Here is a 13,258-nt window from a genome sequence, read left to right as displayed (position 1 = left end):
AAAAAAACCACTCTTGCGCTATTTGTGAGAGACTACCAGAATTTGATATTATATATTTTAAAAAAAGAAAAAGGACAAGGGAAGCCCCCGTCTATACGACGGCACATCACCACCCAATGCCATTTTGAGGCATTGCTCCATCCTATATACCATAAGCACATTTTTTGGCAGCTGTTCCATAGTTCGAAGACATTTTTTGTGGTTTATTTTTCTTTCTCTCATTTGTGCACTACTCTTAAGTCTATAAGAAAAAAGACCGCAAGTAACAAAAAAACTTTCGGACCAAACCATAAATTTTTGGTTTTTGGTCTTGGAGCTAGAACCTACATGTTAATCTTTTTGTGGTTATAGATCAATAAATTACCACAGATAACTAAATAAAGCCCAATAAAGTATCCACCAAAAAGGCCCAGGAAAGCCCGAATGATTGGTGAATTTAATTTTGTGGGCGCGGTGGCTGAGGCATGTGATGTAGTGGCAAAGATATTTGCCTCAAATGAAGCCACACCAAGTTCGAATCTTAGTGTAGTTGCTAGGTTTGCGGCTGTGAGTGTGTTGTATGAACAAAAAAAAAAAAAAAGAATTTTGTGAGCGCGTATATCCTCGTTAGCAGTGACAGGTTTGCAATCTGTTGAGTTGTCTGAATCAATCCGTCACGCCGTTTCTCAATCCCAGCGGATGGAAATGGATGACTTTGCTCAATCAACTGAAAGTCACTGATCTTCATTCATTCCAATCTTTTCCATGCGTTTGCGCTTTGCCAACTCACACTCTCTCACACACACCCCCCTTTTTTAAAACAAACTCCTCACATTAACAGCCACACCCTCTTCACACATTCTCAACTCTCTCAACAAACACACGCAAACATCCTCGTACTCTCTCTCTCTCTCTCTCTCTCTCGCAATGGCCGATTCTAATTCCAAGGATGTTGCCTACTCTGTATCAGGTGATCCCGCTCAATCACTCTTGTTACTCCCTTATTCATCACAACTAGTTCATATACGTATGTACATAGTTTTCGAGTTTCGACCATCTAATTAATATACAAAATGGACTCCCCAGTTTGAGTTTACATGTTGATTTTTGTATAAACTTGTGATTCCAATACCAACAAGCAATCCTTATTGCGTGATTCGTAATTTCATATACGTTGATCTTACTTTTGCTGTTTATTTATTTAGGTCAAATGGTGTTTAATTGTTCAGGACTTAGAGGGTCTCTCTTTTTTTTTTTTATATATAATTGCAAGTTTTGGTTCTGGTTTCAACTTCTATTGTTAGTAATGTCGGTAGATTTGATTTTTATGTTTAAGATTACAAAAAGAAAAAACAAATGAATGGGGAAACCAGATGAGCAAATTTTTATTTAGCTATGAATTCAGAGAAAAAAGAATGAGCTATTTATCACTTTATGCGTAGAATTCATTGCAAATTTTGTTACTACATGAGCAATATGTGAAGTTTATAACAAATTCCCTAACTTTTGGATGGCTTTGTTATGATGTTTTCTGCTATCAGTTAAGGAAGAAGTTGATGCTAAAGTGCATTCTGAGAAGTCAACTTGTCATCATCATCGTAATCATAGCAGGGAAACTCATGGAGTGAATAATTGCATCGATGAAAACACGTCTTTGGATGATGTGAAGGCTCCAAATTTGTTTGAGAGAGCAAAGGAGGAGTTTCAAGCACTTGCTCAACTGTTCCATCAAAAGAAAGAGGCCCATGCTCATGATACAGGGTTTTCATTTTTCAAACCTTTCCTCGTTGTCTTACCATCTTTTTGTTTTCAGTTCATAATTGACTTCTTTTCTGCTGAGAGACTCTGATTTCTTGTTTTTGTGTTGTAGGGATGGAAATCAAATAGCTGAGTCAAAATTCAAACATGAAATCCCAAACTCTCCATCAGGTACATCACAAAATATGTGGGAAATGTTATCTTTTCCTTTGGTCATTTGGAGATTGTATAGATGAAAGAGAAATGCATTCTTTGAATTAGTGGTTGGTGAATGGTGACAACTAATATAAATGGTCTCATTAATTTTGCTTATTTGATTCTAGAGTTTTACTATGCAAAGTCATTTCTTTGTTTTAACAATGTTTTGGGAATCTTTCATATAGGAGAACAGTAGGGCCTATCAATTTATTATACGTTCTTGTTCCAATTCTTTGGATGCCTTAGTTATCTTGTCCAGGGATTATACGAATTTTCTGTTATATGTCTTGTTACTATGGACTACTAGATTTGATTTGTATGCTCTATCAATGTAATAAAATTTTATACAGATATCTAAATTATGTACTATGACGTCGACAAAAATGTCTGAAAATTAGTTTCATGCCCTTATAAAGGCTTTCCAATCTAGAGTTGCTGGTTTATATAAAAATAATAACATAGTTAAGGGTCAAAAATTTTGTTGCTTAGATGGTTATGAGCTATATTTTCTAATAGCAGAAAAGAAGGCAAAGTCATCATCAGCAAACCTTATAGCAAGAACTAAGAAAGAGATCAAAGCCATCATACACAATAATAAGTCAAAGCACCATCATCATCACAAAGAAACTCATGGAAGAAATGATGATATTGACGAGAATACCCCTGCCAATGAGGTCAAGGGTCCAAATGTATTTGGAAGGGTAAAAGAGGAATTTGAAGCTGTTTTGCAAGCAATACTTCCTAAGAAAGGAAGTTGATGATGAATCAGATAAACAGTAAATACATGTTTGTAACTTTGTAGTGTATCAATACATAACTGTCAATATGACAATATATACCAGATGTAAATCTTTGTCCACACCCCTAAGATATTTACTTTTTTGGGAAAAAGGTGCTAATATGGTTTTTTTTTTTAAATATTTTTCATCATTATTGAAGCTTGAAGAATAGTAGTTAACATTTTTACCTTGCTCATCATAAGAAATATTATTGTGTGAACTTCTTGTTATGGACAGTTATGGTTCTAATCTTTATCCACATATAGTTTACACATAAAGTTGAGTCTTTTACATGAGTACATGGAATACTTGAACACATTGGAGGTATTTATTTTTCTGAAATGAAATTCAATTTGGATTGTGAAAAAAAATATTTATTTTTTATTTTTTTAAAAATATATTATAATTAAAAAAAGTTATTTCGTATTTAGATTAGCTTTTTAAAAAGAACTTTTAGGTATTAAATTTCTTTTTTTGCTTTTACGTTTTTCTTAAACAAAGTACTATTCAAATTCAGAAAAAAGACATTTTTTTAATAAAAGTGTATTTTTTACAAAAGGTATTTAAATATATTTAAAATAAAAAAAAATATTTTTCACTGACAGAAGCCAATTCAAATAAAACTAAGTGTGTATTTGGATTTTAGTTTGTAAACGGGAGTATGCATAAAATTGATTTTGCAAACTTGATTCTCATAAAAAGTAAGTTTGTGTTAAAGTAATTTATGTTTGGTAATCTTTATATCAAAATGGATTATAGTAAAGTAAATATTGTTTGGATTACACTACTCAAAATTACTTTTAGATAAAAAATTACTAAAATAGACATCAAGTTAAATAAATTTTTTATATTATTCTATCATTTTACATTAGATATTTAAATAAATATTATTAATTAATTTTATAATAAAATTAATATTTACTTACTAAAATAAAAATAATATATAAAAATTGACAAAATATATTTTTATATCAAAAGCAAAAATAATATATGAAAAATATATCAAAATATACTTTATTAAATTATATTACTTATAATTATTTTAATATTCTCAGTATTCTTTTATTTAATACTATTTTAAACTATAAATTTTAATTATTCATGACTTTATTCTTAGTTATAATTAGTTTTTTATTTATTTTGTTCTTTTTAATGGCATCAATAATTTATATTATAATAAAATTATAATAATAAATTAATATACAAGAATTACATTTACAAATTTTAACAAAACCAAATAAAAATATTTTTTTAGACAAAATCAAAAGTAAAAATTTAATAAAAAAATATAATTATATATTTGAAATATTTGAATACTAAAAGGACTACAAGCAACGAAGTAAAGGGTAAAATTGATAAAATAAAATAAATTCAATCCTAATCTGATTATCTAAACGCAGAAGCTACAATTTCTACCTTCTTATAAACGCACGTTAAGAACTTAAAATCACGTTGGCGTTTAAAAAAAAAAAAAGCATCCAAACAAAAAGAAAAAGCGTTCAATGCACTAAAATGTGCTTCTCTTCCTTCTAACGCAAAACCAAGCACACCCTAATTCCCATCTTCTTAGTTAAGGAACTAATTGATGAGCCACCAAATGAAAGCCACCTAGTGATATATCTAGGGTCCGTTTGGAAACTCTAGAAGTAACTTTTTTTTACTTTTGACTTATAAAAAGTAGTAGTATTAATGTCTGGTGCAATTTTCAAAACTAAATTGCAACTTTCTAAGAAGCTATTTAGGAGTTTATAGAGAAGTTAAAAAAAATGACTTCTCTCATAATACTTCTATTTTCATCACATTTCTATAAAATAAGTACTTTTAGAGTTAAAAATCTAAACACAAAATAACTTATTTATAAGTTACTTTTAATAGAGTCATTTATTATTTAAGTTATTTTATAAAAAAGAACTTAATTAAGTTGGTTACCCAAACTGAGCATTATTCTTATTTACAAGCTAATAATATGGACTAGTACCTTGTTTTAAATATTTACATATAATTAACAAGCTCAAGTCCAATAAACCAATTAATTGCTTAGGCCTATGTTGTTTGCCTCCGGAAATAAACCAAAAGCCACTCATTGTACGACATTGGATTGGCCCCTCAATGCTCAGTTTGGTTCGAAAATCATTAAGTAATACTAATACCACAATCCAGTTCTCAAAAAACTTTTTTGTAGCAGATTTTAGTTTTTAAAAATTTAATTATGAAATTAATCTCCAAGTTTTTGTTTTGTATAACTGTTTATTTGGAAGGGCTAATATGAAAATTTCAAAAGTTTTCAGATTTTATTGTCTTTATGAAGTAATCATAGTGACGGATTTATCTAAAATTTTAAAAAATCTAACATATAATTGATTTGTCTAAATAAAAAGTTAAAGATTAATTTGATAATTAAAATTTATTAAGTTTTAAATATTTGACTAAAAATTTATTGAAGACTGATTTGGAGTATTACACGTTACTTTCATATCATAAGTTCTAAAGTAATCAAATTGGTCAACAAAATTAATAATATATAATATTTAAATTAATCTCATATTTTTTGCTAACTCCATTATATGAAAGTTAACGCCTATCGGTACCACACATACTACTAAATACTTTGTTAATATATCTGTTTATATCCTGACCCAACAAATAAAAGTCAGGCCTAATAAAAATAAAAAAGTCCATCCAGAGGGGTGGCCCTCACAACACATCCGACTTCTTTAAAGAGATCGAATACTGATTTAAGGAGACAAAAGTTCTACTTACCCAAGGTAGATAATTACCTCCAGTAATCTCTCCTACTATATATATCTTTTCTAAAATATAGATCCCAACAAACTCTCAAGATAAAGGGAACAGTTATCCATCTAAAAAGATGGAACTACTCTAACGAAAGTGGTTATCGACTCTACAATAAATACACTGGCACCCCCCATGTATATTCACGCCCTAATCTACGAAAAACCTGCTTAAAGCCCTTGCTAACTTAAGCATCGGAGTCTCTTGCAGGTACCACCCCCCACCTCCTCACGAGGAACTCGGACAGGCGGCACCTCGGCACCAAAGAGGTCGGACGCCGCCATATTAAGGGATCTGGATCTTACGTTCAGGCCCAAATCAACGTTTTAGGTAACTCTCGTAATATTGACGCCGTTGCCAGGGAACTGGAATTCTCCCTTTGACAAATGGCGGATCATGAACATGAAGACGGCCATACAGTATCTGAATCTGAGCAAGAAGCTCAACCAGAAAGCCAGGCCCTCGTGCTTCCTCCTCCACCACAACACCTCACGGGGAAGGTACCTCGGGAAATTCTCATCCAAGAAGGATCCATTATGAGGTCCACCGTCCCGAGGATGAAGACTGTCCTCATACAATCGAGATCCTAGACCTAGTTCATGGCCAAGGGGATCGGCTACAACAGCTCGAACATGAGGCTGAACGGCAACGAGAGACAAAACGGAAATTGCGAAGAGAGGTGAGACGACGAAAGGAGCTAGAAGACAAGCTCCGAAAGCTGGAAGCTGATTTACAAAGGAGGAATGATCGGAGGGAGCATGATGAAAGTCCCCTGGGAGGAGAAGACCCGTTTACAGAAGAGATCATGAAGGCTAAAGTTTCTAGGAATTTCAAATCGCCCGACATGGACCTCTATGATGGCACATCCAACCCGAGCCACCACCTCAGCAACTTCAAAAGTAGGATGTACTGTTGTAAAGCATTCCCGACTACTTTGACGAAGGCAGCCATGAAGTGGTTTGATAACTTACCACCTAGGTCAATAACCAGCTTCGATGACCTTGCTAGAAAGTTCTTAACCCGATTCTCTATCTAAAAGGAAAAAAACGAAGCACGCCCCAAGCTTACTGGGAGTAAAACAAGAGGTTGGAAAACCATCCGTAACTACATGGAAAGGTTCAATAAAGCCTATTTGGAGATACAGAACCTGCCAACCGAAGCTGTAATTATGGGTTTGGTTAATGGTCTTAGAGAAGCACCATTCTCCCAGTCAATATCCAAATGACACCCGACTTCTTTGAATGAAGTTCAAGAAAGGGTAGAGAAATACATCAACATGGAGAAAAATTCTTGACTTAGAAAGCCTTCCTTCTGAACAAACCTGTCCTACTATCAATCTCGGGACAAAGAAAGGGAACCCAAGAAAAAAGAGGAGCCAAATATAGAGAAACCTCGAAAGTATCACAATTACACTCCTCTTAGGGTTTCCCTGGTGGATGTTTACCGTGAGATATGCCACACGGAGAAACTTCCACCTCCTCATCCAATTAAGCATAAAAAAGCCGGAAGTCGGACTGAATATTGCGAGTATTATAAGCTGTACAGACAGTCTACCAATAAATGTTACGACTTGAGGAATGTCATAGAAAAGTTGGCCAAAGAAGGCCAACTTGACAGATACCTGGCCGACAGGTCGGACAATCCCAGGAAAAGAAGACGAGATGAAGAAGGAGGACGACCTGAACACCCTCCTCACACCCCAGAGCGACACATACACATGATCAATGGTGGGTTTGTAGGAGGAGGAATATAAAAATCCTCGCAAAAAAGACACCTCAAGAAGGTATATCAAGTCGGGGAAGACAGCCAATCAACCGACCTACACACTATCTCATTCACTAAAAAAGATGCTCAAGGGATATTACCAGGGCATGACGACTCAGTGGTAATGACTATGATCCTAGCAAACGCTAATCTCCACAGAACCTTGATAGATCAAGGTAGCTCGGCTGATATCCTATTTAAACCCGCTTTTGACAAGCTCGTGTTAGAAAAGAAAGATCTAAAGGCATACCCCGACAACCTCTTTGGGCTGGGAGATACCCCAATCCGACCCCTTGGTTATATCTCCTTGAAAACCACTTTCGAAAAAGGTATCCGATCAAAGACACTAAATATCGACTGCATAGTAGTCGATGTAACTTCGTACTACAATGCCCTAATAAGTCAGACTACCTTAAACCGACTTGGAGCTGTCGTCTCTACTCCTCACCTCTGCATGAAGTTTCCAACATCAGAAGAAATTGCTACTGTAAAGGGGGATAAAAAATTGGCATGAAAATGTTACAATGAGAGCCTCAGTTTGAAAGGCAATCCAGGGGGAAAAGAGGTCAACACCATTGAGTTAGGAGGGATCTGAACTCATTGAAAGAAGCCTGGAAGGAAGCCTGAAGGAATAACTCATTGACCTGTTAAGAGAAAACTTTGACCTCTTCGCTTGGAAGGCTTCCGACATGCCTGGCATAAATCCCAACATGATGTCCCATAAACATGCAGTATATCCTGGCTCCCGACATGTTCAGTAGAAACGCAGGAAGCTCAGACCAAAACGGACACAGGTCGTAGAAGAACAAGTACAAACCTTGCTAGAGGCAGGGTTTATAAGGGAGGTAAAATATCCACTATGGTTAGCTAACGTAGTGTTGGTGAAAAAGCAAAATAGAAAGTGGAGAATGTGTGTTGATTATACCGACTTCAACAAAGCCTGCCCTAAAGACCCTTATCCACTCCCCAGTATTGATGCTCTAGTCGACTTAGCATCAGGCTATAGATACTTATCCTTTATGGATGCCTACTCGGGGTATAATCAAATCCCGATGTATAAGCCTAATCAGGAAAAGACCTCGTTCATAACTCCAAAGGCTAACAATTGGTATGTAGTAATGCCTTTTGGATTAAAGAATGCAGGGGCTACATACCAACAATTAATGAATACGATGTTTTTCGCTCACATAGGAAAACTCATGGAAGAATATGTAGACAACATGCTTGTTGATGAGCGGATATTTTATACGCCTTTTGACATCACTTTTCATATAGTTTTTAGTAGTTTTTATTTAGTTTTTATTAAGTTTTTATAGGTTTTAGTGTTAAATTCACATTTTTGGATTCCACTATGATTTTTTGTATTTTTGGACAATTTCAGATATTTTCTGGCTGAAATTGAGGAGCTAGAGCAAAAGTCTGATTCAGAGACAAAGAAAGCACTGCAGATGCTGTCCGGATCTGACCTACTTGCATTCGGAAGAGCTTTTCTAGAGTTACAGATGTCCAAATGGAGCTCTCTCAATAACTATGGAAAGCTGACTTCTAGAGCTTTCCAGTAATATATAATAGTCTATACTATGCTTCAGATTAGAAGGCCCAAAACCAGCGTCCAACGCCAGCCACCTGCCCCCTTCCAGGCGTCCAGCGCCCAAAGAGCAGAGACCAATGTACAAACGCCCAAAGAGGATCCCTAGCTGGCGTTCCACGCCAAAACACTTTATAGCACGTGGATCTCATCAAAGCTCAGCCCAAACACTCACCAAGTGGGCCCCAGAAGTGGATTTTAGCACTAAATAGACTTTTTACCTTTACTAGTCATCTGTTTAGTATTTAAAGTGTATTTTACATGATTTGGGGGGGGGGGGGAACAGAAGACCTTTTATACTATTTTTGAGTTTTACATTGTGTTTTACTTCAGTATGAGTTTCTAAACCTCCTAGGTTGAGGGGAGGAGCCCTGCTAAGTCCTATGACTTAATAAAAGTATTACTATTTCTTCTCCGATCTGTGTTTGATCTGTTTCTAAGATGTATAATCCGATCTTCATCATGGTGAATAGGATGATCTAACCAATTAGATCTGTTCATCACATTAAGATGAATGTGCTTGACAAACACCCACATCTACTTGGGTTCGTGTGAATACGTGACTGGAAAGCACAAGCCAACAGCTATGTTTATGCATCTCTCAAACGGTTAATCCACGACTTCGTTGGGGACTTCTCGAGACACCAGTTCAGCCGAATTCCGGGGAGATTATGGTCTCCGTGGTATAGGCTAGAATCCAAAGAAGCAGCGTTCTCTGATCCAGAAGATTCAACCTTGTCTGTGGCACTTTGAGTAGGATCGCCAAGAGAATGACTTGCTAAGCACTTCACCCTTCGTCAGATTGGATGACCATGGCCAATGGCGTTCAATCTGTAATAGAGGAGATCAATGACCACGACCCATGGCGTTGATCACATACAGCCTGCCATAGAAGAAGATCATTCGCAAGCAGAGAAGATAGTACTACCAGAGTTAATTCAGAAAGACAAAGCAACTCCAACTCTCAACCTTATTCCTATCCTTATTCCTACTTAACATCCAAATATTTGATATAACAAGTACTTATACAAAGTTCCATCCAATGACCTTCTGATTCTGCCTGACTAAGACCTGCAAGATAACCATAACTTGCTTCAAGCCACAATTCTCGTGGGATCGACCCTGACTCGCTTAGGTATTACTTGGACAACCCAGTGCACTTGCTGGTACTGCTGTACGAGAGTGTGGGGTTTGCAAACATGCACCATGTTTTTGGCGCTGTTGCTGGGGATTGTTGAGTTTGGACAAACTGATAGATTGTCTTACTCCCTTGATCAGGTAATTTATTTTATTTTATTTTAATTGAGTCTTCTATTTTTGTTTTCTTCTTTTCTAATTTTCGAAAATCATTAAAAACCTTTTCAAAAATATTTTTTTCTTTTCTTAGTTCAATTTATGTTCTTGTTGAGTCTTTGATTTTTGCAAGAGGATAACTTTGATTTGAGTCTTTTATTTTTATTTTCTTCTTCAATTTTTCGAAAAATTCAAAAATCTTTTCAAAATATTTTTTTGTTCTTTGTTTAAGTCTTATGTTCTTGTTCTTGTTGAATTTTTTGTGCTCTTGGAGTCTTTCTTTCAAAAAAATTTTCAAAAATAGTTTCTTTGTTTAAAATTTGTGTCAAGTCTTTAAGTTTGGTGTCTTTTTGTTATTTTTTTTGTTTTTCAAAAATTTTGGTTTAGTTTTCTAAAAATTTTAAGTTTGGTGTTCTTTTTATGTTCTTGAATTCTTTAAGTCTTTAAATTTTGTTCATTGTGTTCTTGTGAGTCTTCAAAGTGTTCTTGAGTCTTGTATGTGTTTTGATCTTAAAATTTTTAAGTTTGGTGTCCCCTTGTGTTTCTCTCCAAAATTTTCGAAAATTAGGGGAGCTAGATCTAAAAATTTTAAGTTTTGTGTTTTTCTCTTTCATCATAAAATTCAAAAATAAAAAAATTATCTTTTCTATCTTATCTTTCACTTAATTTTCAAAATTTTTTGATTAAAATTTCAGATTTTGATTTTAAAATTTTATCTTATCATATCTTAGTTGTCAAGTTTTCAAAAATCAAATCTTTTCAAAAATAAAAATCATATCTTTTTCAAAAAAATCTTATCTTTTTCAAAATCATATCATATCTTTTTTCAAAATTTAAAAATCTTATCTTATCTTTTTCAAATTTTAAAATTTAAGAATTCAAATTTCAATTTTCAAAATTAATTCTTTTTCAAAATTAAATTTCTTATCTTATCTTTTTCTAATTTCAATTTTTAATTTTAAATCTTTTCTTATCTTATCTTCTATTTTATTTTAAATTTAAAATCTTCTCTTAATTAATATCTTATCTTTGCTTTCATCTTTTTCAAAACCACATAACTAACTCTCTCTTCTTAATTTTTGAAAACTACTTCTATTTTTCTCTCTCTTCTTTTTTTCAAAACCTCCTAACTAACTCCTTCTATTCTTAATTTTTGAAAATAATATCTTCTTCTCTCTCTCTTCTTTTTCAAAACTACCTAACTAACTCTCATCTCTCTTATTTTTCAAAAACTTCTTTCTCTTCTCTCTCCTCTATTTTTGAAAATTTAACATTTAAATTTTAAAATATTTTTAAATTATTAACCATAATTTTTGAAAATTAATTAATTAATAAAATAAAAATAAAAATATTTTAATTCTTATTTACTTTTTCTATTTATACCTCTCTTCTTCTCACATCTCTATTATTCGACTTCTCACCTTCTTTCATCTTCCATCTTCACTTTTTCTATCTTCTTTTATTTACTCTTATCTCCTATTTCCAAGGTATTTTTTTCTTCTACTTCTTTTCTATCTTCTTCTTCTTTCTTTACTTCTGACTTTAAGGAGGAGCTTCTTGCCAATTGGCACAAACAACTTTCTTCTTTTTCTTTCTTTTCTTTTCTTCTTGTTTATGACCAGGAATAGGAATAAAGAACCCCTCTTGACTCCTGATCTTAAACCTAAGAAGACTCTAAGGAGGCATTTACAACAAGCTAAAGCACAACATTCCGGAAGAGACCTCTCAGAAAGTTTTGAAAAAGAACTGGAGAACATGGCCGAACCACAAGAGGAGCCCAGAAAGGTCCTTGGTGACTTCACCATGCCTACCTCTGATTTTTATGGCAGAAGCATTGCTGTACCTGCCATTGGAGCTAACAATTTTGAGCTTAAGCCTCAGTTAGTCTCTCTTCTGTAGCAAAACTGCGAATTCCATGGACTTCCAATGGAAGATCCACATCAGTTCTTAGCAGAATTCTTGCAGATCTGTGATACTGTAAAGACTAATGGAGTTAATCCTGAAGTCTACAAGCTTATGCTTTTCCCTTTGCTTTAAGAGACAGAGCTAGGTTTTTGTTGGATGTCCAACCAAGAGAGAGTCTTGACTCATGGAAAAAGCTTGTTAATGCTTTTCTGGCTAAGTTCTTTCCTCCTCAAAGGATGAGAAAGATTAAAGTGGATATTCAAACCTTCAGACAAAGAGAAGGTGAATCCCTCTATGAAGCCTGGGAAAGATACAAGTAACTGAACAGGAGATGTCCTCCTGACATGCTCTCAGAATGGTCCCTCATAAGCGTGTTTTATGATGACCTGTCTGAGATATCCAAGATTTCATTGGATAGTTCTGCAGGTGGATCCCTTCACTTGAAGAGAACACCTGCAGAAGCAAGAGAACTCATTGAAATGGTTGCAAATAACCAGTTCATGTACACTTTTGAAAGAAACCCTGTAAACTATGGAATCTCTCAGAAGAAAGGAGTTCATGAAGTTGAGACTCTAAATGTCATTCTGGCTCAGAATAAAATCTTGACCCAACAGGTCAACATGATCTCTCAACATCTGACTGGGATACAAACTGCAGCTGGCAGTAATCAGGAAGCTTCTCTTAAAGAAGAAGCTTATGATCCTGATCAACCCACCATGGAGGAGGTGAATTACATAGGAGAGTCCTATGGAAACACTTACAACCCTTCATGGAGGAATTATCCTAATCTCTCATGGAAGGATCAACAGAAACTTCAGCAAGGTTTCAATAACAACCAAGGTGGTAGGAACCAGAATAGGTTCAATAATAGACCACCATTCCCATCTTCTCAAGAGAATATGGAGACCTCTAAGCAGAGCCTTTCTGACTTAGCCATTCTGGTCTCCAGCCTCACTAAGACCACCCAAAGTTTCATTAATGAAACAAGGTCCTCCATTAGAAACTTGGAGGTACAGATTGGTAAACTGAGCAAGAGGATCTCTGAGACTCCTTCAGACACTCTTCCCAGTAATACTGAGGTTAATCCTAGAGAAGAGTGCAAGGCCATAACCATGGAGGTTGAGGCCGAAACAAAGAAGATTGGGAAGGCGTTAAACGCTAGTGAAGAAGCCTTCACTGGGCGTTCAACGCCCGCAATGGC

General features: G+C 34.8%; 1 protein-coding gene across 2 annotated transcripts; it reads left to right on the top strand.

Moving 5' to 3' along the window:
* The first annotated feature begins 468 nt into the window (after window positions 1-468).
* On the top strand, window positions 469-2,826 carry LOC107630394 (uncharacterized). 2 transcript variants are annotated; one of them, XM_016333501.3, is made up of 4 exons: window positions 469-949; window positions 1,521-1,740; window positions 1,850-1,908; window positions 2,455-2,826. In XM_016333501.3, exons 1-4 carry the CDS (start codon window positions 907-909, stop codon window positions 2,691-2,693), a joined length of 561 nt encoding a protein of 186 aa, XP_016188987.1. In that variant the 5' UTR covers window positions 469-906; the 3' UTR covers window positions 2,694-2,826. The 2 variants fall into 2 exon arrangements, with proteins under 2 accessions (XP_016188987.1, XP_016188986.1); XM_016333500.3 differs by having other exon boundaries at window positions 523-949; window positions 2,452-2,826.
* The last annotated feature ends 10,432 nt before the right edge of the window (window positions 2,827-13,258 follow it).

The sequence above is a fragment of the Arachis ipaensis genome, chromosome B3 (assembly GCF_059453495.1).
Source record: "Arachis ipaensis isolate K30076 ecotype BB chromosome B3, ASM5945349v1, whole genome shotgun sequence".
NCBI classification, from domain to species: Eukaryota; Viridiplantae; Streptophyta; class Magnoliopsida; order Fabales; family Fabaceae; genus Arachis; species Arachis ipaensis.
The sequence above is the reverse complement of the archived record's forward strand: the minus strand, read 5'-3'. Positions and strand labels throughout refer to the sequence as shown.